Source organism: Vairimorpha ceranae, assembly GCF_000988165.1.
Source record: "Vairimorpha ceranae strain PA08 1199 chromosome Unknown NODE_56, whole genome shotgun sequence".
NCBI classification, from domain to species: Eukaryota; Fungi; Microsporidia; family Nosematidae; genus Vairimorpha; species Vairimorpha ceranae.
Window position 1 is genome coordinate 1 of NW_020169351.1, and position 26086 is coordinate 26086.

Here is a 26086-nt window from a genome sequence, read left to right on the forward strand (position 1 = left end):
TATTTAATAAATTAGTAAGCTATACATATAATTCTTATGTAGCAGTAAAAAAATAATAAAATAAATATTTTAATAAAGAAAAAAAAGTTATTAGAACCTGGAAAAAAAATAAAACAATATTTAGCCAAATAACGCAATTATAATGTTTAAGTCCCGTTTTAAAACGGGACAGCGCAAGCTATCATCAATCAATCAATATATATAAAAAGTTTGAATCTTAACATTTTTTTATTTTTTAACCCTTCTTTTTTAAAAATTTGTAAAATTCTTTGTATTTTTTGTAAAGAACGAGTAGCATCATAAAGGGTTTTTTTCTAAGTGCGAAACGGTGTTTTTGTACATTTTCATTTGCTTTTATTCAGTTATATTAATCTTATACAAGGTGTATATAGCAAATTTTAATTAATAATAAAAAGGGCTAATTTATAATTAAAAATTATAAAAATATGCATAAAGACGCATAGAAACCACCAAAAAAAAAGAACAAACACTATTTTGATCCCGTTTTATAAACGGGATAGCGCAAGCTAGTCAATATATATAAAAAGTTTGAATCTGAATATTTTTTTATTTTTTAGGCCTTTTTTAAAAATTTTGTTTTAAAAGCAATAACAATGTTGTTTATTTAACTAATTTACATATAAGACGAAACATTACCTATATTTTTTTGAGTTGTATTCAAAAATTTAATTTTAAAAGTGTGTTGCTGCAGTTTTTATACAAGATAAAAACAACAGATTATGAACTTTTAAGCATAAATGTTAACAATTGACGCAAGATACATATTATTAAAAAGCAAACATTGTAATTAAAGTCCCGTTCAATAAACAAGAGAGCGTAAGTTAGTATTTATTAAAAAGAAAGAATACACAATATATTTGTGGTCATCCCGTTTTCGGCGTGATAGCGTAAACTAGTTAATTATAAAAAAATTCTTAAAAATTTATATTTTAAATTCTTAAAATAAATGTTGTGAATAGCATAGTCAAATAGATATAGTAATAAAATCAATTCCTTCATTTGTTTCTATCAGAATGATATTTTTGTTTTGGCCACCTCACTAGAAGTTACCCTATATGCATATTTCAAATAAATTTCTTAAACCAAAATACACATACTCTTTTAATTTTTTTACAGAAAAAATTAATATTTTATATAAGTGGTGAACACTGTACAATTCCCTATAATCGTAACAAATCAAACCGACAATTAATTCACGCATTGATTATTTAATTTAAATAAAAAAAACATTAAATATTTAAAAACTGCAAAGTTTTGAAGAAAAACTTGTTTAGTTGACTTTTATTAAGGCAAGCTCAGTTCGTCAACACTCCCATATGAATTGCTATCTTTCTTAATTAATGGTTCCAAGTCCTCATTTACATCTTTCTTAATCTTACATTCGCTAAATTTCTTCTTAGGTAGTCTACAATTATAGCATTTCCATATAAAAATTATAATAAATAATATAAAAATCAATGGAAAGAACACAGCACTCACTAATACAATATTATCATTTTCTACTTCCGCCGCATTGTTGAGACATAATTGATAAGATGATGCATCTGCATCGAAACCATTAGAATTAGGTAAAGCAGAAAAGTTTTGCTGAGAAATATTGCTACTTGTTAATGGAAAATTGAAATTTGTACCATTATAATTACCACCATAATACTTCACTCCAGAATTCGTTCTACTGTCAAATTTATTACTGTTATTACCAGTATTTTCAAAAGTTTTAACCTGTTCATTTTTCGAAGCTTCCTTTACACAATCAATTTTTACAACTTCTACACGCCTATTAGTAAATAAATACTTTCCGTCATTTACATCATCCATAAATTTCAAAGCTTCATGTATATCCTTCAATTTTGGATCTTTCACTAGATCTTTATCGTCTATTATCGATTCAAGACTTTGTACTATTTTAATATAATTTTTAGTTTTAAATAACTGCCGAACTTCCCATAAACAGTTTGAATAAAGTTTAATTTCCAAGCTTCTTTCAATCTCAGACCATATCCTTTCAGAAACTTCGTTTTTTATTTTCATCGCTGGATTTACACTTATTCGAAAAATCAACATATAACTACACCGAGCAAGAAAATATGTAAAAAAATCAAACTCCTTATCAAAACTCATATCACTTTTCTCCTCCTTTAAAATTGAAAAAACATACTCTGTAAACTTAGACCTATCTAAATGAAATTTGACATTTGAAAGTTGAGATAACATATCTACATAATCTTGTACATTTTTATTCGCTTTTAAAATACCAAAAAATTTTCGAGAAGCTTTTAGGATTGCATCATCATCATTTACAATACACTTTTCTACACGTTGCGTGCCAAAGAAACGTTTTCGACGACAATCTTGCAACATTTTTTGACACAATGGCTTTCGGTTCTTAGCCTTGATATCGAAATCTTCTCTTAACGGTTCGTTAGCAGATTTATGTAAAACAGACTTTTTTCTACTCCGACTCGTAGAGAGATCAACTTTCTCTGTAGTAAAAAAATTCTCATCATAGTATTTCGAATCCATTGACCCACTACCTGAATTCTCAAAATCATCCTGATCACCATTGTAGCCGGATTTCTTTCTTTCCAAGTTAAAATTCTCAATAGAATTTGATGCAGAAATATTATATTGTAACAGCACACAATAAAAAAAGTATTTCTTCATATCTTAAGGGTCTACAATTTTTTTTTATTTATCCTAAAAACTTAAATTAAATAATTAGTAACATATGATTTTTTTTAATTGTAAGTTCATGATGCTATTTTAAAGTTCTAAAATTTTATTTTATAATTATTTAATTAAAATATTTTTTATAATAACTATTTTTGTGTTTATTTAAAAATTATTTTGCATAAATGATTTGATATTTATATATGAAAACATAACATAGATGTGTAGTTGTTTTTTTATACTGTGTGTCTAGATGTTATAAATTTGTTCCTTAATTAAACGTTGTAGCGAAAATGATGAATAAGATTTATGCTAGCTATAAAAATTATATTAAATATAATTCTTTTTGGAATAAATATAATTTAAGACAACCTAGAAAATAATTAAAAGCTTGTAAATTAACGTTTAATGTTTATCATATTAATTTTTTTAATTTACAAATTTAAGTAAAATTTAAAATTAAAAAGCTTATTTTTTAAAAATAGAAGTATTTGCATAAAAAGAATTTTTAATAAATTTTTAAAGAATTTATAAAAACATTTTTTTTAAAGTTTATGTAAATAATTTTAAAAAGGTTGAACACTTCTATTAAGAAAAGTATTAATTGTTTTATTAGAGTAATTAAAAAAAAGTGACAACAAGAAAAAACAATACTATGTTTAATATGTTTTTTATTAATAAAACTGTGGTAGATCGGAAAACCCACCTGGTGAGTAGATACTACTCAATAATATTTCTAATATAAAAACTTTTATCTAATGCGTCTTTTAATTTTTTTAAGCCTACCTTTTTTTTCCTTAATCATCCTAGATACCCTTTTTTAAACATAATTTATAAAGTAAATTTTTTCTAAAAAATTCCAAAATAGAAATGATAAATTTTTTATGTTGTAGAAAAGACTGCCTTCAACAAAAACAAGAAAAGAATGATTTTTTAATTTGGATCTAAAAATCTTAAATTCTTCTCTAGCATAAATAGATTTTAATTAAATGTAATCTCTAGCTTACACCTCGGTTATACAATCTATTGATCTATTATATCAATCTTAAAAAAATTATTGTTTTATTCTTTATAAAAGTATTTTATAATAAACTTGTTTTTTATTTATACTACAACAAAATTTAAATTCTTATTTCTCAGTAAGATAGTATAGAAGAGAATTATATTTTATTGAAGCAAATACTTACTTGTTTAAATATTTCCTAAGCATAAAATAAGATTTATTTTTTTTTGTTTTTAAAAACGAACGTATTTAAAAGATTCAATCTATTGAATGAAATGGTTTGTAAACAATATCTTATTTATTTTAAATATATGTTAAAATAATTATTCTTATAGATTTCTTGTCTTATTTTTATCCCTCCAAAAATGAATAAAAAAAAACACAAACCGGAGTATTGCATAGAAAAAGTAAATTTGCAACTAAAAAAGTTACTCAATGAAGAAAACATTATTTCTATGCAAAAATGTTATTTATTTACCCAGTTAAAAATATATAAAGATTTATATAATACTTTAGAACAGAAGTATAAAAATTTAGAAATCGAGAACTGTAAACTATTAAAAAAGCACATTGATGACAATAAAATTTGTAACAAAGAAAATATTACTAATTCTAATTATGAACTAGATGATTCAGTTAATAATATTGAAAATATAGTAAATAACTATAAAATAAATATTAAAGAACAATATGATGGAGAGTATGAATCGGTTTCAGAATTAATTTCTAATCTTCGTCAAATTTTACAAGAACGAGATAAAGCTATTATCGAATTAGAAAACAAAATTATTAAATTGCAAATAATGTCAAAAACTGTTCAAAGCACTGATGCTAATACTGAAGAAGAAACTACAAGAAATGATATAATTAATTTAAAAACCAAGGTAGAATACAGTCTTATTGAAAAAGAAAGATTAATTATTAATTCTAACTATAAAATTATAGAATCCAAAGTTAAGTATGAGGAGTTTTATAAAAAATATAATAATATTAGTGAAAACTATAATAACACTCTATTAAAATTAGAAGAATTGAAAAATTTTGTTAAAGAGAAAGATTTCAAGAAAAATGAACAAATTAGATTATTAAACGAAAAAATACAAAACACCAAGACACATTTAGAATTTTTGTATAATACAATTAATGATTTTTGTAAACTTAATAATGAAATTAAAAATCAATGTGTTTCTATTTGCAAACTAAATACTGATTTGGCAAATAAATTAAAAAATTATAAATTATTTGAAAATAAAGAAAATCTATGCTCAGGCGACGAATTTTATGATACCGAAATTAGTAATCTTTTAGAAGCATGTGATTTTCTTACACAAGATAATAAAAATTTGCAATTAGAAGTTAACATTTTAGAAAGGGATAGGTGTTGTCGGAATTTTAAAACAGATATATTTTTTAAAAATAATTTATATCCTCCAAATGATTATTATAAGTTTATTGATGATATTGCAAAACAGAAAAAAGTTATTTCTGATTTGTCACAAGAATTAAAAGCAGTTACAGCAGAAAAAAATAGACTGATCAGAATAAATGTTGAAAGGATGAAAATATCGGACAAATACAAAGATGAATTAAGAATTAAAAATATTGAAAATGTATGTTTAGAGAAGAAATTGGAAGATATGGAAAATATGATTAAAGATATGAAAAATGAAATATTTGATCGATTATCTACATGTAATAAACAACAGTTCAGTACACCTTTTGTGACTTGTACTTTATGTGAAACCAATGCTAAAAATATCGCTATAAGTTCTTGTATGCATACATTTTGTGATGTTTGTATTAATACAAGGATAAAACTAAGAGATCGAAAATGTCCAACGTGTGGAATTTCATATAATGTCAGTGATGTTAAAAGATTTTTTCTTTAGATTTAAAGTGAATTAAAGGTTTTTACAGACTATTATTTGTGCTTAGCAATAAATTATACATTTTTAATTAGAGATTTTGTTGTTATACTGGTTATTTGAATTTCATTATTTTTATGTTTATTTTTTTGTAAGAATTTTACAGGGTTGTTTTTTTATGTATGCAAAAAGATTAATGTAATAAAATTGTGCACAATTATATTTTTAATTTATTCTGTTATTTATATTTTTAACACTTATAAATGTAGGATTTAATTTACTTTTTTTTGATATAAATACTATTTATTAAATATGTAAAAGTTTTCTTGACTTTCTACTTTTTTTAATTTTTTTAAAGTTTGTTTTTTAGCTCAATTCTTGCTCTTTTATTTATAACACAGATAAAAAATATTGTTATTAATGTGTTACATATGATGTATAATTTATATAGTATTATAGATTTAACAAAACATTACTCTATTTAAATTTCTTTAAGTAACTATTGTAATTAAAAATGTTGGTATGTAAAAATGATTATCCAAAAACATGGTTTTTTAAATACAAAAAAAATAATTAAATTAAATATCATATTCAAAAAGAATATGATTTGTAATAACCTTTCAACAAAAAATAATATAAATATTACTTATCACATATATTAAACAAATTTTACAAACACACTTTTAGTAAATTTAATTTAAGAAGGAACATTATAAAGATTCTTTTATTGCGCATAAATTTATATTTTTGAGAGGTTTGAAATGATTTACGGCATAAATTACATAAAAATAAAAATTTATAATTAATTATAAATAAAAAATTAATTAGAAAAAATAACACTTTTAAATAATACATAAAAATAATTAAATTAAAAAAGAAATTTAATTTAAAAGCAAAACAAGACACATTTACAGTTGATAGCTCTCCATTAGACTATTCAAAATATCTCTCCAGGGTAACAAAACGAGGAGATATAAGAATATCTGAAGACAAGGGTAATATTATCAACAAAAACATTTACTCTTAAGTGCTAGGAAGCAAAACATAGAAAACCAAATCTTTACATAAAATTTAATTATACATAAAAATTAAACTATTTAATAAAACTTTTATTGTTTTATATATCTTGTTATATTAACTTTTCCATTTTTAATGTCTTCCAATTTAATTCTATTTCTTCTTCCATCTCTAAATTTTATTACAACATCAGTATCTACACCGGTAATTGAACCAAGGTATTCATCCTTATCCATTTTAACCAACACTTTATCATGTTTACTAAATTTTTCAGAATTAATATAAACAGAAGAATCTAGTATTCTAACCATAAGGCCACCATCATCATAAATTTCATTTAGATCCTGTATTATTTCATCATCATCTAACCTTACATTGTCTACCATATTAACATTATTACTTTTCTTTTTCTTTACAAAATCTTCATAAAAAGAATTTACTCCACTTGTGAATGAAGAAGAATTACTATCAAAAGATGTTTCGATATTATTCATGTAATTTAAATATTTTTTATTAATTTTTATTCGGTTAAGTTTCTTCTCTATATCCTCATTAAGTATATTTGAGTATGTCAGTGTGTCTTTAATGCCATGTGAAACCATAGGGATAAATAAAAAAACTTTAAAAATGAATAAATGTTTAATCAAAAGATTCATCAACAATATTATTAAGCTCAATATCCTTATACAACTTTGAAGGATTAATTTGCTTTTTTATTTCATTTAAGAAAATGGTAAAATCACAATCCACATAATTCTTTATAAACTTAATATAATATAAAAAATTCACAAGTAGCTGATTTCCATTAGATCCATATTTCTCAACCTTGTTGAGAAAAATATCCCTAAATTCTTGAATAAGTGATTTATTATATAAATTAATTAAATCTGGATAATCAATCAAACAATCATTTATATCCTTAATAATTGCAAAAATCCATTTTTCAGGTTTATAAATATATTTAATATCAATAGAATAATCAGTATTTATAAGGTCCAGAATAAGCGCGCGTGTTTGAATGGCTTTATGTCGCATCAAAATTTCTTTTTTGTTTTCATAAACAGATTCAGAAAATGATTTAAGAAGAAAAAATAAATTTATTTTATTTTTTGAAATGGGCTTTTCATTAAATAAATTGTCAAGAGATTCTTCTATTAAAAAATTGTGTAGAATTTTCTGCTCATTTTTGTCAAATTTAGATGTTATAGAATTTATTTTTGCGATAAAAATATTATTTTTTGGCATAACGGGGCATAAATAAAATTTTAACCTGGCCCTTAATGGGAAGTAAGAAAAATAAAAAAAAAGATGATTTTATAAATTCATTACATGATATTTCTAATGGGGTGCAAAATGAAGTAAAAAATAACAATTTAGATTTGTCAGTAGGACCATCAGACACGGGTAAAGGATCTCTAAATACTAAAAATTCCATACCACCTTCTAATAAAAAAATGCCGGTCAATTCCAAAGGATTTAAGAAAGGAAAAATGTCTATAGCAGAAATAAAAAAAATGATGCAGGAAAATGAAAAGAAGAAAAAAGAAGAACTTGAGAGAAAACGCGAAGAAGAAATGAAACGAAAAGAAAAAGAAATTATGATTTTGGAAGAAAAAAAAGCACAAGCGATTATTGAAGAAAAACTTCGCCAACTTGAAGAAGAAAAATATCGTGAAGAAGAAGAGAAAAGAAATTTAGAAAGATCTTTTTCCAGAGTAGTGATCAGTAAAGAAAAACCAAAAGATTTACCTAAAAAAGAAGAGCAAAAAATATCATCAACCCATAAAAGTCCAATTTGTTGCATTTTAGGACATGTGGATACAGGAAAAACGAAGTTATTAGATAAATTACGAGAAAGTAATGTACAAGAGAAAGAAGCGGGTGGTATTACACAACAAATAGGTGCTACTTTTTTCCCTGCGTATGAATTAGCAAAAAAATGTGGAAAGCAAACCGGTGATTTGCCAGGTATACTTATAATTGATACTCCTGGCCATGAATCTTTTACAAATTTAAGGTCTAGAGGTTCTTCAATATGCAATTTAGCAATATTGGTTGTTGATATTGTCCATGGGCTAGAACCACAAACGTTAGAAAGTATAGAACTTTTACGAAGTCGAAAAACACCTTTTGTTGTGGCACTTAATAAAATTGACAGATTGTATGGATGGAAATCTGAAAAATATAGACACTTTAGAGAAGCATTTGATGCACAAAATAAAAATACAAAGCAAGAATTTAAAAACTATTTAGATTATATTAAAAGAAAGTTTGCAGAAATTGGATTAAATGCTACATTATTTTCTGAAAATCCTAACGATAAAAAGTTTATTTCTTTAGTACCTACTTCTGCAATATCTGGAGAAGGGATACCCGATTTAATATCCTTGATTTTAGAACTTTGTGAGAAATATATGAAATCTAAAATGCTTTTAAATAAAGAAGTAGAATGTACAATCTTAGAAGTAAAAAATACAGAAGGATTTGGATATACATTAGATGTTATTTTAAGTAACGGAGAATTAAATATTGGGGATCAAATAGGATTTAGTACAACAGAAGGACCTGTTGTTACTACAATTCGTACATTATTTCTTCCCCAGCCCTTAAAAGAGTTGCGTGTTAAGAGCCAATATCAGCAAGTTAAAAATGTAAAGGCTAGTCTTGGTGTTAAAATTTTTGCACATAATTGTGATAATGCAATTGCGGGAAGCAGAGTGTATGTAATAAATAATAATGAGGAGGAAGTTAAGTTAAAGTTAGATAAAGACTATCAGTCTGTAATTTCTTCTATTAAATTAGATGAATCTGGTGTACATGTAGTTGCTAGTACATTAGGTTCTTTGGAGGCACTTTTAAGTTTTCTAAAGAAAAGTGAAATTAAGGTATCTGCTGTGAGTATTGGATCGATTAAAAAGAAAGATTTATTAATTATTGCGTCAAATCAAGAAAAAAATAATGAATATGGTGCAGTTTTGTGTTTTGATGTCATTGTTGATAAAGATATTAAAGACCTGGCTCATAATCTACATATAAAGATTTTTGAAGCTAAAATTATTTATCATTTATTTGATCAATATACAAATTATATTAATAATATGAAATCAAAGGCTAAAGAAATTCATTTTAATGAAGTTATTTTTCCTGCCAAATTAAGTATTGTACAAAATTGTATTTTTACTAAAAGATCTCCTCTTATTCTTGGTGTACATGTTGAGGAAGGCACTTTAAAAGTTGATACACCTGTCTGTATTTTTAAAGATAGTGAAATTATTAAAATGGGTAAAGTTGTATCGATAGAGAATAATAAAAAGGAAGTTGATAAAGCTACTAAAGGTCAAAAGGTGGCAATAAAAATAGAAAACACAGATTCGCCTAAAATGTATGGTAGACATTTCAATGAAAAAAGTATTTTTTATTCTATAATTACAAGAAAAAGTATAGATCTCTTAAAACAGTATTATAGAGATGAGTTGACTGAAGAACACCTACAACTGCTAGTCTTTCTAAAAGAAAAATTTGAAATTATTTAAACTTTTTAAAAATAAAAACATTTAAAATTTTTACCCTTATGCAATTCACTAAACAAAGGTTTTCATTTTGTTTTTCTGGTATATTTTATCCTACGGTAGTTCTTCTTGGTTCAATATTTTTATGTTCACTGTTGATAGAAAAAGCGCCGCCTAAATCAAATATGGAGATAAAAGAAGTGTTGTCTAAAGGACACAGAAGGATAATAACTTTTAATCCTAAAATTGATTTAACTTCGCAATTTAATTTCAATGTTAAAATAATATTTTTATACGCCAGGATTAATTATTCAACAGGCAGTCAAGAAATGATATGGTCTCGAATTATTAGACGAGGAGATAAAAAGATTATTAATGAAATTTGTAGAAGTATATATGATATACGTGGTGAAGTGGGTACTGAAGTAGAAATTGAGTTGAGAGGATGTATGACTCCATTTGTAGGACTTATTAGAAATTTCTCATATGGATCAGTTAAGACTATAGTATAATTAAAAAGTTAATTTAACAGTAATTTACATTGTAATAAAAATTTAATTATGGCACAATTTATTATTTTCATTTTCAATATGAAAAATATGATTTTATCAAAATTTGACAGACTTAAAGACACCAATATTCTCCGTTTGTATATAAGTGTAACATAAAGGTGATTTTAAATAAATAATATTTATCTTTAAATATTTTTTATAGCTGAATTTTAATATTCGTTTTTTAAATCAAAAGACAACGATTTCTAAAAGTTTTGTAATTTATCTACATGAAATTTTGACTTGATTTTTTAGATATTGAATTAGTGTCTTTTATAAACCCATGAAGATTCAGTTCACAGGCTACAAAAAGACAAAAGAAAATTTTTTAACAAAGCTGTCTAAAATATCTTCAGATATTAAAACACTCAAGGATAATCTTTCTCAGCTCAATATTTTCTCATACATGTCTGTAGGTGGAAATAAAATGACAGTGGTAGAAGATAAAAATAAAATAAGTTTAATGTCTAAAGGAAAGAATAAGAATTGTTTAAACATAACTTTTCCTAACATTTTCGGTAGTGGAGAGAATGTTGATTTTAGTTTTAATTCTACTAAAGAGTATAAGATTGCAGTATCTAAACCATTTATTTTTAGTAAATGTCTTTTATTTGCAGATTTTAATTCAAGCAGGTGTATTAAGAAAATATTAAATAAAGAATATACAGTAGACAAGCAAGAACTGGGAATACGTCATAAATATCTTGATGTGGGAATTGGATTAGATAAATACCTGTTTGTTAGAGGAAAATATTCTTTTGTAGATTTTAATATAAAAAAAGGATTAGATTTTTTAAAAATTACTACAGATTTAAAATTTTATTATAATTTAGCGACCTTTCTTCAATACAAGCTACTTTTCAGAACTGGTATCGCACAAGGAAATATTAATCAGGTAGATAAATTCTACTTGGGTGACAATATTAAAGGATATAAAAACAATAGTATATTGCCCAGTAATGGACAGAATAATGGAGGAAGATCTTTTTTAGAAATCACAAATAAGCTTGTTTTTAAGATGAAAACAATGGATTTGTATTTTTTTAATTCGATTGGTTGTAATCATGCGAAAGAAAATATTTTTGAATATATTTGTAAACCCGAAATTCAATCCCCAGGATCACTAGGACATTCTGTAGGACTTGGATTGAATGTGCCACTTAGAAAAGATGATTATGGCCCAAATATTGACATTTCATTGGCTTATCCTCTGTTAAAAAACAAAGATACAGAAACATACGCGTTTTCATTTGATATACAATTTTAGGTCTTAATTTTGCTTTATATTAATTTATCTAACAATTAATATTTACTAAGTTTTATAAATTCATTTTTTTATGTTGTTGTATAACATTTTTTTATAAATTATTACTAGATCTATAAAATAAGAATAAATTCCTAACTCTATTTATCCTCTGAACAATCATTAAATAAATTTAAAAAAATATATTTTTTTAACAAGGATTAAAGGAGACAATATAACTTTTTAAGATTCTTTTTAGTATTATTGTTATATACTTTTTAATTTAAAATTTAATACAAAGATTCAAAGAATCAGTTTGATTTTTATTTAAAAAAAAAGAATTAAAGATTATTTTATCAAAAATACCTTGTATTATTTGTAGTTTGTATTTATAATTAATTAAATTAATTAAATTTATATAAAAACATTTAGGTTATTATTACTGATTCTTTCATCTTTGCTATAATTCTCTTAAGAGGTTGAAAATATTTGTCAAAATAATCCCACATATCAAATACCTCTTTTTCAATAAAATCATAATTAACATCGGCATCTAAATTATAACTACTTTCTGTATTAATACCAATTTCATCTCTAAGCCTTTCAATAAAACAGTCTGAAGGAATTCTATATTTTAAATGCCGTACCACTTTTAAAATAAAAACATAACATTTCAATTTATAAATAAAATCATTTGATGTGTTTGAGAACTTTACTCTCAAAATATAAATTTTTATTAAAATTATTCTAACAATTTTTACTATTTGAATAAGTCTTTCTTGCTTGCTTTGTTCTGTTACTAATCTTCTTATGTGTATTTTAAGTTTATATAACTTGTTAGTGATAATATTATGCAAATTTTTATTTTTTAATTTCCACTCTCTTTCGTAGGTATCCATTTTATTTTTAATTATTAGAACTTTTCTTGTAGTAATTTTTTGAGGCAAATTATTACGTTTGAATTTATTAATAATACTATTTAAATCAGTTTGGAGATTAGAAATAAGATTACTAATATCATTATTTGTATCAAATAACAGAAAATAGTTAGAACAATTAATGTCATTAATAGAATTTAGTGTCGAGTTATTGAATTTTTGTTCTACAGAAATATTTTTACTTTGTTTTTGTACTTTTTCGGTAAAATTGTTTTGGTGTTGATTATTAATAAAATCAGGTTTACTATTATCCTGGTGATGTTTGTTGCTATAATAACTATTTTTTGATCTAAAAGTGAGTTTACAAGTGGAAACTTTGTATCTTTTTCTTTTCTGCCTTCCTAGTGTATTTTTCATTACACAAATGCAATAAAGTATATTAAAAAAAATCATACAAGGGTTATTGTAAAATTAAAAAATAATAATTGACATAAAAAACGTAAGAGAATAATAAAAATAGAGTGGTAGGTACAAAAAATTGGCTTACTGTTGGCAGTTAAAGATAACATTTTTATTGTTAAAATTTTTCTTAAATTTTTTTTTGAAACTCAGTTCTTAGATCAGTCTATAATAGCTAATAGACTATTGCTGCCAATGCTGTGATCTTTAATAGGAGGAAACTTAAAAGAAAAAATAACTTCCAACACTTAGAAATCACAAGATTAGAAAAATAATGCAATACATTGATATAAAGAGACAAAAATAATTAGTTTATTTGTATAAGTAAATTTAAGTAGTTAATATTTCAATATTTTTACAAGCAACAAATTGATCCAAAAAAAATATAGATAGAAATAAATGCAGGATAATGTGGCAAGAAAAAAATTAAAAATTTTGACAACATAAAAAATATTGAAAAGGCAAATTTTAACTTAAAATTTTATTTTTTATTTTATCGAGCTAATACCAATTCCATATCAGAAAAAAAACAGACATTATTCTTTTAAATCCTAAAAATTAATTATTTCAAAAAAAATACTTTGATTACCCAAAGATGCAATTTCAAATGTTAAGAGTCATATTTTGATGAGGCGAAACAGCTTTTATTTGCAAAAATAAAAATTTGGTTAAAAATTAAGAATAAGAAGAAATCCTAATGAATTAAATAAGTAGTATAGATTAATCACAAAACTGTACTGCGATCATTATATTAGTAATTAAAGTATAGTGTAAGAAGTGTAATTCTCATGTAACTTTAACAAAATAAGTATATTATAAAACAATGTTTTAAATATTTTTCTAATTTTGTTAAAAATTGACTAAATAAAATAGATCATTAATAATTGTAAAATTTAATTTTATATAAATCATTTTTTAAGGGAATTGACAAATTTAAACCTAAAAATTTAATTACAATATTGACTAAAAACAATATTAATATCAAAGAGAAGCTTTATTGATTATTATCATTTTTATACATTTAATCTTTCTATTTGTTAGGCTATCAATAAAAAATGGAATGTGTTAAAAAATAAAAGCATTTTCCTAAATAAGTATTTTTATAAAATTTAAAATTATTAGCCCTTATGGCAAACCAAAAAATACAAATTCATCATTTTAAACAAAGACAAAAAAAGCTTAATGAACTACTTTATGATGATAAATCGCTTTTTCTAATCACTCCATTACAAGTCCTGATATTATCCTTGATTTTTATTGCAAATGTATTCGTCTTACATATAGTTTCCAGATTTATTCCTACTACCACTGCACCACAAGTAGCACTATCTATCATTGTTGTTGTGTTTTCTGTATTCTTCTCGTATTTTTTAAATAAAAACAAGTAATTTTTTTTTGTATTTTTTTATAAACAAACTTTCTTATTTATATTTTTTGTAAATTTTTTTATATGCATAGATAAAACATGGATTCTGAAAAAAACTTTACTTCAGAAGAAAAAGTTCGCATATCAAAACTATTAAATAAAAAACTGGCACCGGAATATATAAGCTATAGACAAGGCTTTGGTAAAACAAATGTTCCATATGTTGAAGGGTGGACTGTCATATCATTAGCTAACCAAATTTTTGGATTTAATGGCTGGAATTCACAAATAATAAAAATGGAAATTGATTATTGTGATAATCAAGATTCAAAATGGAATATTGGTATTTCATGTGTCGTAAGAATATCTTTAAAAGATGGTACACACAAAGAAGATATTGGTTACGGTAGTTCAGAAAATCAGAGAAGAAAATGTGAAGCTTTTGAAAAAGCAAAAAAAGAAGCTGTCACTGACGCTTTAAAAAGAGCTTTGCGGCAATACGGTAATTCTCTAGGAAATTGTTGTTATGATAAAGAATTTATTAACAATGTAAGAAAAATAGAAAAAAAAGCAAGAGGATTTGTTAGTGCTAAAGATCTTTATAGACATGAAAACAATATAATAGCAAACAATAAATCTTTAAATAAACAAGATGAAGATTCTGCAGATTTTGAAGCCTTTACAATGTCTAATGATTGAAGTTGGCAGATTTATTTTTAATAAAAGATTTATGTTTATTATTTTGTTTTTTTATTAAAACAAATTCTCCTTTTTTGAAAAAATAAAAATAAAAATAAAAAAGGGCATAAATAAAATGGATCCACTTCAAGAAGCATTAAAAACAAAAGAGAAACAAATTTTCTTTACAATACCACCCAGATATGAACAGATATTTAAACAAAGAGAATATGATCTGGAGTACTTTGGACTTACTCTTATGCAAAGAGCTGTAGCTTTTATAATTTTTTTTGTCATTGGGCTTTTATCATTCTTTTATGCTATGGTGAAAGTGTTTACTGCTGTAATTTATCCTGCTCAATTTGCTCTTCCTTATGCTTTTTCTAACTTTGTATTTTTCTTTATGTTTGGATTTATTCTTGGCTTTAGGTCTTACATTTCGAATTTGTTCTCAGAAAAAAAGCGAGTCTACACTTCTTTTTTTATTTTAAGTACTTTTACGACAATTTATACGACACTTACTATGGGACATTATTTTATTAATTTGTTATTCTGTGTTATTCAAGTCATTTCATTTATTATTTTCGCTATAACATTTATTCCTGGTGGTACGCATGGTATTTCAAGTATGATTTCTTTAGTATTAAGAAAATGAATAATAAAAAGTTGTTTTAATTTTTTTTTATTTCTTGCATGAATGAAGAAGAACTTTTACAATCTTTAATTTTTTGTTACTTATGTTATTATCCTGAAAATAAGACTGCTTCCACATCTCTTTTAATAAGCTATTGTATGCATGTCATTTGTAATAATTGTATTAAAGAAACGGATTATTGTGTTATTTGTAATACCAAGACTACTTTTGTACCTTTAAATAAATCAATATCTTCAAAACTTAAAAGAAATCCTACAGAATTATTTAGTAGACCTGTTGATATTTCGATGTTCCAAATAACTAGTTCAATAAATTTAATAGAATATTTAAAAGAGCAAATAAAAGTTTATAAAAAATTACTTAAACTAGCCAGAATAGAAATAGAAAAGTTAAAAAGTAAAAATGAGCAGAGAAATATAAAAAGGAGTATTAATAAAAAAGAAAGTATTAATAACGACAAAATAAAAAGGGTGTGTGATATTATTAAAACAACGAAAAGAAAAAGTGATAAATCAACATCTGTATTGGATTTTTCTAATAGTTCGTATAATGCAGGTAGATTGACAATTCCTAAAGATTTTAATCCATACAAAAAATTTTATAGAAAATAAAAAGTTATAATATTTGTTAATTTATGATTTAAAATCAACAAATAAATTATTCATATTTTTAATTTAACTTTTATTGGTTTTTAATTTTATAAATTAAATTTTATTTTTTAATTATGAATGGAGAATTTCAAAATGGTAAAATTCCTCTTCTAACCAAAGTTATTATTACTATGAGTCCTTTAATTAATGATATAAAGATTATTAAATCTTTTATTTCTAAAGGAGTGACAATTTTTCGAATAAATTTTTCACATGGATCGGCAGAAGAGCATAAGAAAGTAATTGAAAATTTAAGAAAGGCAAGTAAAGACCTTGATAAAGTTATAACAATATGTTTAGACACAAAAGGTCAAGAATTTAGAATTAGTTTAATCGATTCATCTGAAATTAATGTAAAAAAGAATGACACTTTGACATTCTCAAGGAAAAAACAATCCAATTCTATTTTTGTTCCAATAAAGGATTTTACTGTTTTGAAAACCGGTATGAAGTTTTATTTAGACGATGGGATGCTAACACTTGAAGTAGTTGAATTGGGATACGACCACATAAAAGGTAAAGCGTTAAATTCGCATCGATTGAAAAATAATAAAAAGGCTAATTTTCCAGGGATTGAATTTCCAGATGACAATTTGAATAATGAAAATAAAAAAGACATTTTATTTGGTGTACAGAACAATATTGATGTTATATTTGCCTCGTTTATTTTATCGAAAGAAAATGTACTGAAAATAAAAGAGATAGCTGATGGTATACCGGTGTATTCTAAAATTGAAGCGGTTAAAGCTATTGATAATATTGATGATATAATTGACATTTCCGATGGAATAATGGTGGCAAGAGGAGATTTGGGTGTAGAAACGGGTTTTATTGAAATGTTCGGTGTACAGAAAGATGTTTCTAATAAATGTATAAAGAAGTTTAAGCCCGTAATCTGTGCCACACAGATGCTAGAGAGCATGACTTCCAGTACAATACCATTACGATCTGAAATAAGTGATATAGGGAATGCTGTACTTGATGAATATGATGCATTAATGCTTAGTGGAGAAACAGCAGTAGGAAGTAATCCACTACTTTGCGCAGATTACATGATGGAAATAATTAACAACGCCGAAAAATATGTTGAATCAACCGGAACTGGTTGTAAATGTCCATTTATTGAAAAAAACAAAAGTACATGTATAATTCTAGAGACAAATGATCTTAAGACGATTAACTGGTTGTATCAAATGAGATTGGGTGTTATTACCTACGTATTTTCATCTAATTGTAAATTATTATCAGTTATTAATTTGTATCGGGGCATGATTCCTTTAATTAAAAAAACAGAATCTGTGACAGATCTTGCAAATCGCCTTAAAGCAGAATTTGGATATAAAAGAGTTCTCTTATTCTATTTTGCGAAAGATTCTGAGTGTTTAAAAAAGATTGAGGTTTTTTAGTAGATAAATTGTCTTTAACAAATTATTTACTTTTATTAAAATCCTTACAATTCAGTAAATTGTATTTTCTACAAAATTTACCTAAAAGACTAATAATAAAATTTTCAAACTTAAAATATTTTAATTTCCTAAAAGTAACTCATAAATGATACACAATATATTAACAATTATAAGTGGTATTCTTAATACTGTCCTCAACCCGTTTAGAAGATCAACAATCTTTTTTCTTTTCTCTCCTAAAAAGTTCCTATGTTCTTGTGATAAGGGTAATCCTATTTTAGATAAAAACCTCTTGTCATCTAAAATCACCAAGGCATTTCCAATTAGTAAGAAGCCATAGAACATTGTAAATAATCCAAACATGGGTAGTTTAAAAATTAAAAATATTTATGTTAAAGAAAGAAGGTTTATAAAGTTATATTTTTTAAGTATTAAAAAACTATCTGTCAGAACAAAAACCTTCATTTGATTTATTTATCTTCTTCATTGTGTAATCTTATTTATAGTTTTAACGACCAATAGCCTTGCGACAAATGCCTTTGATTCAAAGTTATATGAATCGGTTAAGACATTATTCTTTATGTCTTCTCAGTCAAGTATTTTACATATATTAGTATTTCTTAAAAATTACTACTAAAAACACCAAATAAATTATATTTTTTTAAAATATTTTATTAAATAATTTTTATTATACAAAATTTACCATAAATCAATTTATCTAATGTTATTAATTTATAAAAGGGAATATCACATACCCCCTTTTTAGATGAATAAACGTTAACTAACTAAATATATTTTATTTATTATTGCTATTATATGTTACTGTATCACAATCCTTTACTACTCCTTTTTTACTATTATTTTTTACATTCTAATGTCCCTATGAATACAATTGCTATTGTAATAGACAATTTAAATCAAGATTTTACAAATGATAGAAATACAGCAGAATGGAAATTATTGCAAAAAGCAGAAAAGGTAGTTTTAATATTCATAGAATCACAAAAATGGTTTCCTGCTAATGATCCACAGACTATTTGCGCATCATTGAACGCTTTAAATTCAAAGAACGGAATCGAACGAAGGAATATTATCGCTCTTTTAAAAAGTTTAGAATTTGCTATAAAAATAAATAATAGGAAAGCAGAAGTAGTAAAGATAATACTGTTGGGTGATGAAAAATATAAAATAAGGAAATGTATCAGTAATATTAACACAGATTTAATTATTGTATTTATTCATAAAAAAAAGAATATTATAGAAAAAATATTTAAAAGATCAACTGGTACATTTTTAGCTGAAGAGTTAGGTATTCCTGTTCTGACGATTAGAAATATAACAATTTAATTACTGCAAATAAATTACTTTAATGTTTTTTAAAATTTATTTATTCTTTCACATATAAATTCTGATATACAATCTAAATATTCTTTACTGTTCTTATCCGCCACTTTTTTTTTAAACTTAGGATTAAATTTGTAATCTGGACTAAAATAAGAATAAAACTGATTATCTTCTGGTATATCATCACAAAACTCCTCTCCACATAAAATAGCAGTTTCATATGCCCAACAACGTGCTACATTACAAAGAGTGTACCCTCCACCACCCAAAACAATAAGTGAAATATTGTAATTTTTAACTAAACGTACACATGAAGCGTGTCCATAAACAGACAAGTTAAAAACACCCAGACGATCTGCACCCAAAGAATCTGCTCCACATTGCATGACAATCACATTTGGTTTAAATTTTTTGATGCATTCATCAACAATAGGTTCAAAAATGTATTGATATCCTTCATCTGATATACCACTTAACAATGGTACATTAACTGCTTTATAATTGCTTGTTACTAAAGATCCAGTCTCAGGAAAGAAACCATTACCAAATTTATGAAATGATAATGTCAAAACCCTATCATTAAGTAAAAATGCGTCTTCCACTCCATCGCCATGATGAACATCAATGTCTATGTACATAACCTTTTCATTATATTTAAGAAGTTCTAAAATAGCCATTACGATATCATTAACGTAACAAAACCCGCTAGGCTCGTTTTTATGAGCATGGTGTAGTCCACCCGCCCAGTTTATGACTACATCAAATTGCTTATTATTTATGTATCGTGCCGCATTAATTGATGCACTATAATATTTATGACAAAATTCTTGTAAACCAAAAAAATCTGGACAATCTGATGTTTCATTTTTTCCCAGTTGTTTAAAATACGATTCTGTGTGATACTTTAATTTTTCTAATTGCGGTTTAAGAACTGTAATTTTATTTTCCAATTTCATTGATTTCACAAGTGAATGTGTAACCATAATTCTAAATGGTTTCATAGGATGTTTAGGCCCATAATGATACAATCCAACAGTTTCATCAAACATATAGCCAATTTTCATAAGGGGTTATAATTTTTATATTTCTCCTTCTTCTTTAGTTTCTTCTATAAATTTATTATATCTTGCAATAGATCTCTTATCAAGTTCTGTAATATTTGACTTATCATTAAACTTCTCTTCTAAATTATGCATAAAACAATAATAAATATCTTCGGGATGGTATGCACTTTTAATTATTATTTTATAACTAGTAGAATCTTTTATAAAATTCTGTACATCTTTATAATCCATTTTATAAAAGATTTTCTCATCAAAATATAAATCTTGTAATAAAAAATAAAAATCAAGAATAGTGTCTTCAACATTATCAATCCCTAAATTCATTGAATAATCTCTAAGTAGTATGTAATAGTATTCATAAGTAAAAGAAGAAAGCTTTTCTACTTTATTTATAGGTGTGTAAACACTATAATTATTATTATAAAATTCATTTTTAAATACAGCAAAATGACTACTTCTATTTTTTACATAAATTTCGTATAATTCGTTATAATTGTCAAAATGATCAGTAATAATATTACAAAATGTTTCGTAATTTTTAATATCATCATTCAAACATAAAACGTAGGAATGATATTTTTTAATCTTTTCATTTTTACAATATTCGTACAAAATTCTTCTTCTGTAATTTGCATCGATAGCATTATAAATTACAGTATCATACAGGCTATAGATACAATCCTTTAAGGATTTACAATTTTTAAGTTTTAAGTTGTATTGTAATATTTGTTGTGCATTTTTAAAATTTGATATTTTCAGATTTTCATCGTTTGAGAAAATTTCCTTTTCATGCATGGATTAGAATAAATATTTTTTTAACAAACTGGTTGATAAAATAAAAAAAATTATTTTAAATAGTGGAAATATTATATTTGTAATTTAATGGAATAAATTTAAATAATTGGTTTTTGCTAAATCAATTTTAAGCTATATTTTATTTAATTTTTATATAATATTTAGTTTATGGTATAATTTGTTAAATTAATGTTAGATTTATTTATAATTAGGTAATTTAACATTAATTTTTGCAGTCTAGATTTACGAAAAACAACTTAAAGATTTTTAAAAAAAAAATAATGCATATTTACCAATTTCTAAAAAAAATTTAACAACATTGTCTTCTTGTAAGTATTTCTAATTTTATCATCAAATAATAAATAAAAAATATTATATTAATATTAAAAAAAGAAAGCTTTGTACGACAAATCATTTTGTATAAAATTTAATGTATTATTTTTTATAAAAATAAACTTATATTGTTTATTTATCAAATTATTTTTCATTTACCCTCAATGTTTATACAAATATTTATTAAAAGAATCTTTAATGACCCAGTAGAGATAATAAAGTTTTGTATGGAAATTATAACTATCTATGTAATTATTAGATTTCGCCACAAAGTTAAAAAGCCTGCTATTGAACTTCCTGATAGTGTAGTTGCGAAACTTATAAATGATTTTGAACCTGAAGATTTGGTTGAAACCCAACCAAAAGATTTGGCTGTAGATATTGAATATTCAAAAGACTTTCTAAATCTAGCTTCTTATGATTGTTTTGAAATAGGAGACCTTTTTAAAGATGAATCAAAAGAAATTATTAACGAATATGGCATTGGAACATGCGGACCACCAACTTTCTTCGGTACATTGGATGTACACTTAGCTTTACAAGAAAAAATATCAGAAATACTAGAAACAGAAGATTCCCTCCTTTACTCTAATTCATACACATGTATACACAGTGTTATATCATGTTTTTCTACAAAAAGTGACACCATTTTTTATTTTAAATATGCCAATGAGGCAATAATCAGAGGAGTGACTCTTTCAAAGTCAAAATGTTATGAATTTGATAATTTTGATGTTTTAATTAATTTATTAAAGTTATATTTTGACCCAAAGAGTCGTAATTTTGTTATAGTAGAGGGATTGTCAAAGAATGAAGGAATAATTTTAGATCTTCCAAAAATTATAAAACTTAAAAAAATGTTTAATTTTAAGATTATATTGGATGAGTCATTAAGTATACCTTTATTACATAAAAGGGGCGTGTGTGGATATTTCAATATACAATCTAAAAACATTGAAATAATAATAGGTTCTTTTAGTTATGGATTTTCGTCGAGTGGCGGGTTTTTCTGTGGCGATAAAAGCCTTGCGAATTATCAAAGACTGGCCAGTTCAAGCTACGTTTTTTCTGCATCTTTACCTGGTGTATTAGCAAATTTTAATAGACTAGCCTTAGATAAAGATTTTGACTATAAAATACTTCGTAAAAAAGTTCGTGTATTTCATAAACATTTTATTTCTCTAAAATATACTATAATTTCTGATATTAAATCACCAATAATTTTAATTAGAGCTAAGAATAACACATGTAAAAAAAACATGCTACATTCCTTACTTAAGATTGTTAATGATTTACATAACAAAAAAATATACGTAGGAATTAATAACAACCCATTTCCTACACTAAGAGTTCTTCTTAAAATTAGTTTGAATAATGTTAAGAATATTACAGAAGATATTCTCAATTCATGTGAAAAATTTTAATATTTAAAATGACAAATAATTACAGTATAAACTTGATAAAGTACCAGTATACAATACAAAAATATTATATTAAATTGTTAAATAGCATGATATAAAATATTCAATGAATAAATAAAAAACCAACAGAACTAAAAAAAATTAATATCACTTTTTTTAAATTTATGTAAACATCATTGCATTATGTTTTGTCTAATAAAATTATTTTATGCAAATTCGTTTTAAATATAAAATTTCAATTGTTAAATAGGTATTAAATTGGGATTCAAACTTTTTATATATATAAATTACTGTGATGTTTAGGTAATCTGAAAACTTTGTAATTAAAAACACTATAAGAATCTGACAAACTGACATTTCTCTAAAAAGAATTTATCAATAAATAATTTATTAATATTAAAAACTTTATATATATTCTTGATAGTTCATAAATAAAACTATTAATGTTTAAAAAGCATTTGTTTCTTTAAAAAAATATGCAGATAATTTTTATGCCTTTATAAAATTAAATAATAATTTATGAAATGAGAACAAGTAGAAATAACATTAAATAAAATTTATAAGAATCAACCTTCAAAAAAAATCTGACTATATCAATAATGTTTATTAGAATAAGACTTCAAAAAAAATCTGACTGAATTAATCATCTTTTTTAGAATTAAACTTCAAAGAAAAACTAAAAAAATTAATCATCTATTTTAGAATAAAACTTTAAAGGAAATCTGACTTTATTAATGATCTTTTTACGAATTAAATTTAAATAATATTTTACATTATCAATAATCTATTTTAGAATTAAATTTTACATTATCAATAATCTATTTTAGAATTAAATTTCAATGGAAATCTAACTAAATTAATAACCTTTTTTGTTCTTTCTTTAATTTTACTCTCCTCATTTATCATATCTATTAAATAATACAAAATACAAAATTTAGCTTTATCTGGTTTATCAAGTAATTTATCTAAGCACTTTTCTAGCTGTAAATTTATTTTTGTAATATTTTCTGATTCATCAATAAGAGTTTTCAGTTTTAAAAAATGTTCCATGCAATGGGTAAAAAATAATAAATTTATTGGTTCCTTAATATTCTCAAATTTTCTAAAGCATTGTCATGTAAAAACTTAAATTCTGTAAAAATAGCAGAAAATGTTTTAGCTAGTGGAAGCGAATATTTAAGTAAAAATTCTGTATCTTCCTGTAATTTATTTTTGCAATTTAATAAATTTTTCCCAAATATTTCTTGTTCTAACAATTTACTTCCACATATGAAACTCTCATACTTTTTGTATGACGCACTTATGTCTGCTAATTTAATAAGCATTTTTAATTCTAAAATCCCTATTTCTTTTTTAATATAATTTTTATATTTTTTTTTAAATTCAGAGATTATCTTTTCATGCATTATTAAATTTGTAGATAATATAAGATCTGTAATTAATAATAAATTCTGATCGGTAATATATTTAGGAAAGTATCTTAAAAGGGATTCTTTTACATATTTAACATGATGATATTCAAAATCTAGAGTAGATGATTTGTATTCTGTTAATCCAGGATGGTTAATGTCATGTAAAAAGCAACATGTAAGAAAAATAAACTTAGTTTGGTTGTCTAAATTGTACCGAGATAAATATTTAAGAAATATAGATCCTGAATACAATACATTTAGTCCATGTGTAGCATTGTGGTAAGGAATGTTATTGTAGTGTCCTACAGCAAATATTATATATTTTTTTAATTGATCTTTATCAATTTGAATATTTTGTAGAAAAATTTCTAATGAAATATGAATTATTTGAGATGCGTCTATTTGTGTAAAATACTTAGTAAACTCTTGACACCAATTCTCTTTATCTTCTTCAGAATCACTTTTATGCATAAAAAGTTAAGGGCTAAATAAAAAATAAAGTTTTAAGGAAATTAGAAATAATTATTAAAAAGGATAAATTTTAAGAAACTATATTAGAATAGCTTGCGCTGTCCCGTTGAAAACAAGATCAAAATAATGTGTGTTCTTTCTTTTTATGGATTTTATAGATATGATGTGCCTTTATGTATGTACTTATTTTGTTATTTTAAGTTACAAATTGCCCTTTTTTTATAAAAAAATAAAATTTGCTATAGACATTTTGTATAAGATTTATACAACCAAATAAAAGCAAGAGAAAATGCACAAAAACATCGTTCCGTTCTTAGAAAAATAAAACCTTTAATGATGCTACTCGTTCTTTAAAAAAACTACAAAGAATTTTACAAAATCATTAAAAGAAGGGTTAAAAAATAAAAAAATGTTCAAATTTAAACTTTTTTTATATATAGAAGATAATTTTGTTGGCATTATAAACATGGGTTTATTTATTATAAATTATTTAACTCACAACATGTCAGATATCTCATGATATAGAAGATATCTTTGATATGTGTTGAAGCCATTCCTACAAATTTTATGCACATCTTTTTTATTTTTATTAAACATTTATGAAACTGTTCAATATCTATTTCATTGCTTAGAAGCTTAACAGATAAGTAAAAGTTTGTGAAAAAGGATGAAAGAAAAAAATAACACAAATATGAATATAATTTTCTTTAATATTTATATTCAATATTGTTCTTTACATTCTTTTTTGCTGCTTGTAAATAAAAATATTGACATTTAATGTTTTGCTTTTCTATAAATATACTACAAAATACGCTTTTTAGTACACAAAGTTATTTGACAAGTATGAAATTTTATGATAATAAAACAAGAGCAAGCAGAAAAGTTTGCAAGATGTGTATTTTGATACTTAAAACAAATATTTAGATACTTAAATGTATTTAAAAGACAAAATTAAGCACGATTATGCTGATGGTAGCACTCTTGGCGTGTATTACAAGAAAAGTGGAGAATTATAATATTCTTAAAAGTAGTTAAATTTTTTTTTGAAAGAGTTAGCAAAAACGATTTTTCGACAGTTCAAGAAAATAAAGAAAAAAGATCTAGATGATCTTAAAAAATATGTTTCTAGCTACTACGAGTTGATTACAACTCAACAGGAATACTTAAGACTCTTTTACAGTAAACTAGAAGAACAAAAATGTAAATGTGGTATTAATCCACATGTAAAGAAAATTATTAATTTTCTAGAAAAAAATTTATTATTTAAATAAATTT

The 26086-nt window shown here is 24.2% G+C and overlaps 21 protein-coding genes across 21 annotated transcripts; 12 read left to right on the forward strand and 9 right to left on the reverse strand.

Annotated features, from left to right (window-relative positions):
• Window positions 1-1305: 1305 nt before the first annotated feature.
• AAJ76_560002685 (hypothetical protein) lies at window positions 1306-2685 on the reverse strand (the record flags this gene model as incomplete). The annotated part of the gene is made up of 1 exon (XM_024476003.1): window positions 1306-2685. One exon carries the CDS (start codon window positions 2683-2685, stop codon window positions 1306-1308), a length of 1380 nt encoding a protein of 459 aa, XP_024330342.1.
• Window positions 2686-4059: 1374 nt separating this feature from the next.
• AAJ76_560004060 (e3 ubiquitin-protein ligase bre1) lies at window positions 4060-5583 on the forward strand (the record flags this gene model as incomplete). The annotated part of the gene is made up of 1 exon (XM_024476004.1): window positions 4060-5583. One exon carries the CDS (start codon window positions 4060-4062, stop codon window positions 5581-5583), a length of 1524 nt encoding a protein of 507 aa, XP_024330343.1.
• A 1085-nt stretch (window positions 5584-6668) lies between these two features.
• On the reverse strand, window positions 6669-7178 carry AAJ76_560007178 (hypothetical protein; the record flags this gene model as incomplete). The annotated part of the gene is made up of 1 exon (XM_024476005.1): window positions 6669-7178. One exon carries the CDS (start codon window positions 7176-7178, stop codon window positions 6669-6671), a length of 510 nt encoding a protein of 169 aa, XP_024330344.1.
• Window positions 7179-7215: 37 nt separating this feature from the next.
• Window positions 7216-7821, reverse strand: AAJ76_560007821 (hypothetical protein; the record flags this gene model as incomplete). Its single annotated transcript, XM_024476006.1, has 1 exon — window positions 7216-7821. One exon carries the CDS (start codon window positions 7819-7821, stop codon window positions 7216-7218), a length of 606 nt encoding a protein of 201 aa, XP_024330345.1.
• Window positions 7822-8174: 353 nt separating this feature from the next.
• On the forward strand, window positions 8175-10109 carry AAJ76_560008175 (translation initiation factor if-2p; the record flags this gene model as incomplete). Its single annotated transcript, XM_024476007.1, has 1 exon — window positions 8175-10109. The coding sequence occupies one exon, from the start codon at window positions 8175-8177 to the stop codon at window positions 10107-10109; it is 1935 nt and encodes a 644-aa protein (XP_024330346.1).
• Window positions 10110-10147: 38 nt separating this feature from the next.
• On the forward strand, window positions 10148-10597 carry AAJ76_5600010148 (signal peptidase complex subunit 3; the record flags this gene model as incomplete). Its single annotated transcript, XM_024475987.1, has 1 exon — window positions 10148-10597. The coding sequence occupies one exon, from the start codon at window positions 10148-10150 to the stop codon at window positions 10595-10597; it is 450 nt and encodes a 149-aa protein (XP_024330347.1).
• A 322-nt stretch (window positions 10598-10919) lies between these two features.
• AAJ76_5600010920 (bacterial surface antigen protein) lies at window positions 10920-11903 on the forward strand (the record flags this gene model as incomplete). The annotated part of the gene is made up of 1 exon (XM_024475988.1): window positions 10920-11903. One exon carries the CDS (start codon window positions 10920-10922, stop codon window positions 11901-11903), a length of 984 nt encoding a protein of 327 aa, XP_024330348.1.
• Window positions 11904-12307: 404 nt separating this feature from the next.
• Window positions 12308-13210, reverse strand: AAJ76_5600013210 (hypothetical protein; the record flags this gene model as incomplete). The annotated part of the gene is made up of 1 exon (XM_024475989.1): window positions 12308-13210. The coding sequence occupies one exon, from the start codon at window positions 13208-13210 to the stop codon at window positions 12308-12310; it is 903 nt and encodes a 300-aa protein (XP_024330349.1).
• A 1133-nt stretch (window positions 13211-14343) lies between these two features.
• AAJ76_5600014344 (sec61beta) lies at window positions 14344-14604 on the forward strand (the record flags this gene model as incomplete). The annotated part of the gene is made up of 1 exon (XM_024475990.1): window positions 14344-14604. One exon carries the CDS (start codon window positions 14344-14346, stop codon window positions 14602-14604), a length of 261 nt encoding a protein of 86 aa, XP_024330350.1.
• A 275-nt stretch (window positions 14605-14879) lies between these two features.
• On the forward strand, window positions 14880-15281 carry AAJ76_5600014880 (dna repair and recombination protein rad52; the record flags this gene model as incomplete). Its single annotated transcript, XM_024475991.1, has 1 exon — window positions 14880-15281. The coding sequence occupies one exon, from the start codon at window positions 14880-14882 to the stop codon at window positions 15279-15281; it is 402 nt and encodes a 133-aa protein (XP_024330351.1).
• A 115-nt stretch (window positions 15282-15396) lies between these two features.
• On the forward strand, window positions 15397-15915 carry AAJ76_5600015397 (er to golgi transport membrane protein; the record flags this gene model as incomplete). The annotated part of the gene is made up of 1 exon (XM_024475992.1): window positions 15397-15915. The coding sequence occupies one exon, from the start codon at window positions 15397-15399 to the stop codon at window positions 15913-15915; it is 519 nt and encodes a 172-aa protein (XP_024330352.1).
• A 38-nt stretch (window positions 15916-15953) lies between these two features.
• On the forward strand, window positions 15954-16526 carry AAJ76_5600015954 (zinc ring-type; the record flags this gene model as incomplete). The annotated part of the gene is made up of 1 exon (XM_024475993.1): window positions 15954-16526. One exon carries the CDS (start codon window positions 15954-15956, stop codon window positions 16524-16526), a length of 573 nt encoding a protein of 190 aa, XP_024330353.1.
• Window positions 16527-16639: 113 nt separating this feature from the next.
• On the forward strand, window positions 16640-17971 carry AAJ76_5600016640 (pyruvate kinase; the record flags this gene model as incomplete). The annotated part of the gene is made up of 1 exon (XM_024475994.1): window positions 16640-17971. One exon carries the CDS (start codon window positions 16640-16642, stop codon window positions 17969-17971), a length of 1332 nt encoding a protein of 443 aa, XP_024330354.1.
• A 120-nt stretch (window positions 17972-18091) lies between these two features.
• Window positions 18092-18334, reverse strand: AAJ76_5600018334 (protein transport protein yos1; the record flags this gene model as incomplete). The annotated part of the gene is made up of 1 exon (XM_024475995.1): window positions 18092-18334. One exon carries the CDS (start codon window positions 18332-18334, stop codon window positions 18092-18094), a length of 243 nt encoding a protein of 80 aa, XP_024330355.1.
• Window positions 18335-18853: 519 nt separating this feature from the next.
• On the forward strand, window positions 18854-19318 carry AAJ76_5600018854 (hypothetical protein; the record flags this gene model as incomplete). The annotated part of the gene is made up of 1 exon (XM_024475996.1): window positions 18854-19318. One exon carries the CDS (start codon window positions 18854-18856, stop codon window positions 19316-19318), a length of 465 nt encoding a protein of 154 aa, XP_024330356.1.
• Window positions 19319-19347: 29 nt separating this feature from the next.
• Window positions 19348-20379, reverse strand: AAJ76_5600020379 (histone deacetylase 3; the record flags this gene model as incomplete). The annotated part of the gene is made up of 1 exon (XM_024475997.1): window positions 19348-20379. One exon carries the CDS (start codon window positions 20377-20379, stop codon window positions 19348-19350), a length of 1032 nt encoding a protein of 343 aa, XP_024330357.1.
• Window positions 20380-20394: 15 nt separating this feature from the next.
• Window positions 20395-21174, reverse strand: AAJ76_5600021174 (hypothetical protein; the record flags this gene model as incomplete). Its single annotated transcript, XM_024475998.1, has 1 exon — window positions 20395-21174. The coding sequence occupies one exon, from the start codon at window positions 21172-21174 to the stop codon at window positions 20395-20397; it is 780 nt and encodes a 259-aa protein (XP_024330358.1).
• A 497-nt stretch (window positions 21175-21671) lies between these two features.
• AAJ76_5600021672 (serine palmitoyltransferase subunit 1) lies at window positions 21672-22931 on the forward strand (the record flags this gene model as incomplete). Its single annotated transcript, XM_024475999.1, has 1 exon — window positions 21672-22931. The coding sequence occupies one exon, from the start codon at window positions 21672-21674 to the stop codon at window positions 22929-22931; it is 1260 nt and encodes a 419-aa protein (XP_024330359.1).
• Window positions 22932-23738: 807 nt separating this feature from the next.
• On the reverse strand, window positions 23739-23978 carry AAJ76_5600023978 (hypothetical protein; the record flags this gene model as incomplete). The annotated part of the gene is made up of 1 exon (XM_024476000.1): window positions 23739-23978. The coding sequence occupies one exon, from the start codon at window positions 23976-23978 to the stop codon at window positions 23739-23741; it is 240 nt and encodes a 79-aa protein (XP_024330360.1).
• A 23-nt stretch (window positions 23979-24001) lies between these two features.
• Window positions 24002-24811, reverse strand: AAJ76_5600024811 (calcium calmodulin-dependent 3 -cyclic nucleotide phosphodiesterase 1b; the record flags this gene model as incomplete). The annotated part of the gene is made up of 1 exon (XM_024476001.1): window positions 24002-24811. One exon carries the CDS (start codon window positions 24809-24811, stop codon window positions 24002-24004), a length of 810 nt encoding a protein of 269 aa, XP_024330361.1.
• Window positions 24812-25588: 777 nt separating this feature from the next.
• AAJ76_5600025589 (hypothetical protein) lies at window positions 25589-25735 on the forward strand (the record flags this gene model as incomplete). Its single annotated transcript, XM_024476002.1, has 1 exon — window positions 25589-25735. The coding sequence occupies one exon, from the start codon at window positions 25589-25591 to the stop codon at window positions 25733-25735; it is 147 nt and encodes a 48-aa protein (XP_024330362.1).
• Window positions 25736-26086: the final 351 nt, after the last annotated feature.